The 5618-nt window shown below is 40.3% G+C and overlaps 1 protein-coding gene across 1 annotated transcript; it reads left to right on the forward strand.

Annotated features, from left to right (window-relative positions):
* The first annotated feature begins 341 nt into the window (after positions 1-341).
* On the forward strand, positions 342-3182 carry LOC134647075 (leukocyte elastase inhibitor-like). Its single transcript, XM_063501225.1, has 6 exons — positions 342-509; positions 1116-1250; positions 1320-1437; positions 1537-1679; positions 1815-1973; positions 2772-3182. The coding sequence occupies exons 1-6, from the start codon at positions 342-344 to the stop codon at positions 3180-3182; spliced, it is 1134 nt and encodes a 377-aa protein (XP_063357295.1).
* The last annotated feature ends 2436 nt before the right edge of the window (positions 3183-5618 follow it).

The raw sequence follows: 5618 nt of genomic DNA on the forward strand, positions 1-5618 counted from the left end.
ACAAGCCATCACCAGAAGAGGATTCCACTCTTCTCATCTTGCTTTGAATTTCTCGCACTCAGTGAGTAAAGCGTGCTTAAGTCACAGAAACCAGCTATGTGAAAACGGCTCAGGTTGTTAAAATAAACGCACAGTTGGCAGATGATTGGGGTGATTTTCTATATTCTTCCAGCAGTGCTGATGTTACTTCCTGAAGGGTGGTGGGGTTTTGTTTTTGTTTTTTTTGTTGTTGTTGTTTTTGCCTCATTGCTTAAATATAAAGTCTCTTGTTGTGTTTCCGGTATGTAATGCTGTAGCAGTTTAAACTGTTGTTTGCATGTTACAGGAAAACACCATCAGCCATGTCCGCCGTTGGCAGCTCAAACACAGCCTTTGCCTTGGAGCTGTTCCGCACTCTGAGCCAGGCAAACTCTGCCGGGAACATCTTTGTCTCTCCTCTGAGCATCAGCTCAGCCCTGGCCATGGTCTACCTGGGAGCTAAAGGAAACACTGCAGCTCAGATGGCTCAGGTCAACTCACTGTCACTTGTTACCTGCATCACGCCATCAGTTGATCAGCTAGCATGCCTGTGCAACTTAAAGCCCTCATTGCATTTTAAAAGCAGTCAGTTTGACCTGTTTCCACAAAATGTCTTGTCAGACGTGGCTGTCTGTTCTTTTGTTTTTTGTTTTTTTTATTACACACACACACACACACACACACACACGTTTATATCTTTGGAAAAATTTCATCTTCTTGTGAGACCAGTGCTGTCTTATAAACTTTCTTTTCTTTTCAGTAGTTTTATGAATGAACAGAATTCAAGTTTTGGGGTTTCGTTAAACGTGTTTGAAAAGCTTTGTTTATGTGGCCAAAACGCTGAATCCCAATATGTTCCCAGTCTGACATCAGCAATTTGTGTTTATAAATGGCATCAAAGTCCATAAAACATACAAACAGTATAGTTACTGAGAGCATGACGCTCAGTGACACTGACAGTATGTTAAATGTTATTATTAAACCTGATGCTGAAAGAATAGTTGTCCAGTTTCTGCTTTTGGACCATAAATTGTTACATTAGGGTCGCTCAGGCTCAGTGTCACATCCGTTCAGTCTTTGTCTTCAATGCCACACAGGCCCTCTCATTCAGCTCAGGTGAAGGCGTCCATGCAGACTTCCAGAAACTGAACGCTGACAACTCACCATCTGCATCCTACATCCTGAAACTAGCCAACCGTCTTTATGGAGAAAACACTGCCCACTTCCTCCCAGTGAGTGTCCACATCAATTGTTCTTCATTACAAAGACTGGATTAATAAACAGATGTCTGCTCTCTGCAGGACTTCCTTGAAGCCACACATAAGTACTACCTGGCAGACCTAAAGGCTGTGGACTTCATCGGAGCTCCAGAGGCGTGCAGAGCAGAGATCAACAGCTGGGTCGAGCAGCAGACAGAAAGTGAGAGTGTGCATCTTCCACAGCCTGAACAGCAGGGAATCATTTTAGCATCCTCTGTGGATTATAATGAAATATTGTTGTTTCTGTATTTCCTGTCAGATAAGATAAAAGACCTTCTGAAGCCAGGAACAGTCAACAAAGATACCAGACTAGTTCTGGTCAATGCTGTCTACTTCAAGGGCAACTGGATGAACAGATTTGAGGAGGCAAACACCAAAGAGATGCCCTTTAAAATCAGACAGGTAGAAATTTAACTGAAGGTTACAAAACCTGAATCAAAAGTCTGAATACAGGAAACAGTTTAAAATGTTTAAGGTAAGCACCATCAGAAGCTTTATAGTAACATGATCTGGTCGCCTGCATTTCCTGTTTGTCAGAATGAGACCGTACCAGTCCAGATGATGTACCAGAAGAAGAAGCTTCCCTACAACTACATTGCTGACCATGATTTGCAGATCCTGGAGCTGCCCTATGTGGGTGAGGAGCTCAGCATGTTCATTCTGCTGCCTAAGGAGTCCTCAGACTCTCTGCTGAAGGTACATAGCCTAGAAACAAGTTCCTGTAAGGAAAAGCCATGAAAACCTCTTCTTGTAGCTTCCCTGATTGAATGATGGTCTCTTATACTGATGCTTCACAGAATTTTTATTGGAGGTGTGGTTCACTGAAACATTTGGTGAAAACCCAAAATATTAATACCATAAAATCAAAATATTAAGGGAACACTCATTTCTCCTGCACACTAACTATAACATGAACATCAAATTTTCACTTTATATCAATCTTATGCGTATTTTTCACCTCTCAATCCTACATAATCAAAAGGTGGTAAGTCCTTTCACTGGAAACTAAAATTCTCTTTTGACATTGCTTCAGTTCACCCGATTTGTTCTTACTTTACTAGCTTACAACTACAAAAACTCTAAACAACATTTTGATTGCACATAACTTATTACATTAAAGGTAACATTAACAAAACTCGTGCCACTGTCAGCCGGGTATTAATTAATACACACAAAATGCATGATCTATCGTCTTGAGGCCACATTGTAAAACCCACGTTATTAACAAACCTTCATCTTGTGTTTTGCGCTAGTTTCCTGTTTCAAAATAAAAGCATGGACTTCAAAATAAAACACAAGTAGTTCCAAAACAAATTAACGTGTCAATATTACCAAATTGTCTGACCATTCAAAGGTCATTTACACAAATGCTTCACTTCAGTTTACTTAAATTTGACCATTTAAGAATTTAACAGACAGCTCCTGATTTCATGTATAAAATGAATTTAAACAGGAGCAAAAGAAATATGACAAAATGTATTAACTGTGTTCCAGCTGGAGAAGGAGCTAACACAGGAGAGGCTGAATGAATGGACCGACAGGAAAAACATGGAAGTTGATTCAGAAGTTGTCCTTCACCTGCCAAAGTTCAAGCTGGAGGAAGACTACGAGCTGAATGAACCTCTGGCTAAACTGGGTATGAAGGACGTGTTCTGTGCAGGAAAAGCTGACCTGTCTGGCATGAACGGTGAAGCTGGGCTCTTCCTTTCTACGGTGGCCCACAAGGCCTTCGCGGAGGTGAACGAGGAGGGCACGGAGGCCGCTGCAGCCACAGGTGCTGTGATCAAGCTGGAAAGTTTTATAGCAGACACGCACTTCACAGCAGATCACCCCTTCCTCTTCTTCATCAGACACAATGAGACCAAGTCCATGCTGTTCTTTGGCAGATTCTCATCTCCTCAGTAAACGGAAGCAGCACAGGAAGATGTTACAATTCAAATGAAAATTAAAAAAAATATCTGAAAGGAAGTAAATGGAGTGTTGTGGTGTTTTGCTAATTATAAAACTGTATTTTTCATTTTAAAAAAAAAAAAAAAAAAAAAAAATTTGAGACCTGTTGGCATCATATTTTAAAAAGGGCCTTTTTGCTTAAAATTAAATCAATTTATCTCAGTTTGCACATCTCGTATGTGGTTTTTATTTTTATATTTTTTTGTTTGTTTGTTTGAAATTGGCGTTCTAAATTAAACACAGGTTTTAACACCATTTCTCCTGATCTGTTTCACAACAGAGCACCACAGACTTTACTGATATCTGATTAACTGAACAGCATAAGCCGTTCAGTTATCAACATTTCTCAAATGATACTCAGGCCTGCATGGATGCAGGCATAAATGACATCATCAGTTACCTGAGGTGCGACCTGATCGGCCCTTAAAGACACGTTCTGAAAGGCAATGATGCATTTTAGAGCGCCATCATCAACTTATCTCCTTTGCCTCATATGCTTCTAAAACATCTTACAGTTCGCATAATGAGTAGCTATATGTATCAGTTTAATAAACTTAAACCTAAACCATCCTCCCTATTCTGGTATTCTAAACAGTACCCGAAAGTAGACTGCTTGGTCGAGTTAACCTCCTGAACTATCTACAACACATGGTGAAAACCTGAAATTAAGACAAGGACTAGAGGTTATTCATGATCATTACTGATTACTGATGACAGATTTACATATATTTTCATAAACAATTAATTTGCCACATCAATAAACAGCATGACAGGGCAAAATATTTTTTCTAACATGGCAACCTTTAAAACGTGAGAAGAGATAGAAAGACAGGTGAGAAAGAAAACTTAATTGCCTTTTTGATGGCATTTTACACACAGTACTGGTACAGTATCAAGAAAATGTGGGAAAATACTGGCATCATATACAGTACATAGCTACTTCTGAAGAAATTATGATGGGACCCTAAAACAAATTACTATGTACAATAATGGATTTCTATACATTTTACATTTTACATCAGATGAAAACGTTTGTTGTAAGATTCAGATAATTATTTGTTAAAAGCGAGACATTTTAAATGAAAATAAGAAAGAAAAGTATTTATTTGTGCCCCCCTTTCCCTGTTAATACCTGGCCCCCTGGCAACACTTTGCTAGACCCGCCCCTGCACAGTTACCAGCTGTCAGCTACTTAGAAAAAGATCCTGGTGTTATTTGTCTCTCAGAAACAGTTCATAACTTCCCTTTCAACTCATTCATGTCACCTAAAAGGTAAACCTGTTTCACCATCACCTGTTCAGCTCTGATGATTCAGTAAGGACATCTCCTGGTTTCATCTTCATGTTTCCCTCTCACCACATAACCAAACTGATATCATGACCAGCAGCTTTTACAGCTGTGGCTCCAGCAAACATCAGCTGATACTAGAAATTAATATTAAATAAATTACAACAATAGCTGATCAAGCTTAAATGTGCTGCTGTTGTTTAGCGCGACATCCGCTGGTTTCCTCTTTCTGGCGCAAAGTGGGCGATAAACAAACAAGAGAGAAAGGCCGATCAGCTGATCATTGATCAGTTTCATGATTGAAGTAGAAACAGGAGAGGGACGGGGAGAGAATGAGAGAAGAAGAGGCAGCTGTGCAGCAAAGACACAGAATAACTCCAGCTTTGTGTCTTTTTCATTGTAGCTGAAGTCCGGGACAAACTGTGTTCCTTTTCAGCTCAATACGAAACGCGCAATATTTTCTCTGAATACGAGACCATTCCGTTTTTTACGGGACGGTTGGCTAATAACTAACCTTATAAATAAAATAAGATAAAACAAGTTCAACATCAATAATATCACAGCACCCGCCCAGCTGTATAGAAACTCCGTCATGCTAGCTAGTACGCAATACGAGTTATTGTAACTGACTGTAAAAAGTCAGCATAACGAAAAAAACTCCACTTAAACTTGGTTTATATCTGACCCAGATAGACTGCAGGTCATAACTTCTTACATGAAGTTCCGTTCACCCTCTCGGGTCTCTGCTCCTCCTGCCTTTCCGTCATCCACCTGCCAGCCTGTTGCATCTGCTGGCCTCCACCACTTGCTACTACTGTTATTGAATCTGTGGAAGCTCCGCAATAGCCACTACCAAACAACAATTGAGTTATTTTTACACATCTCCCAGCATCTGGCCAATCCACCACCTTTCAGTGTTTATACCTTTACGGGAAAAAAAAACAACGAAAAAAATAACCCATCGGCCCATAAAAACGAAAGATTACCATCGGCCCACCGGGCAAATGCCCGGTATGCCCGATGGCCAGTCCAGCTATGGTGAAGAGACAGCTGAGTGTAAAAGCGAAGCTCTCAATTTACCAGTCGATCTAGGTCCCTACCCTC

This window comes from Pelmatolapia mariae, linkage group LG17, assembly GCF_036321145.2.
Source record: "Pelmatolapia mariae isolate MD_Pm_ZW linkage group LG17, Pm_UMD_F_2, whole genome shotgun sequence".
NCBI lineage: Eukaryota > Metazoa > Chordata > Actinopteri > Cichliformes > Cichlidae > Pelmatolapia > Pelmatolapia mariae.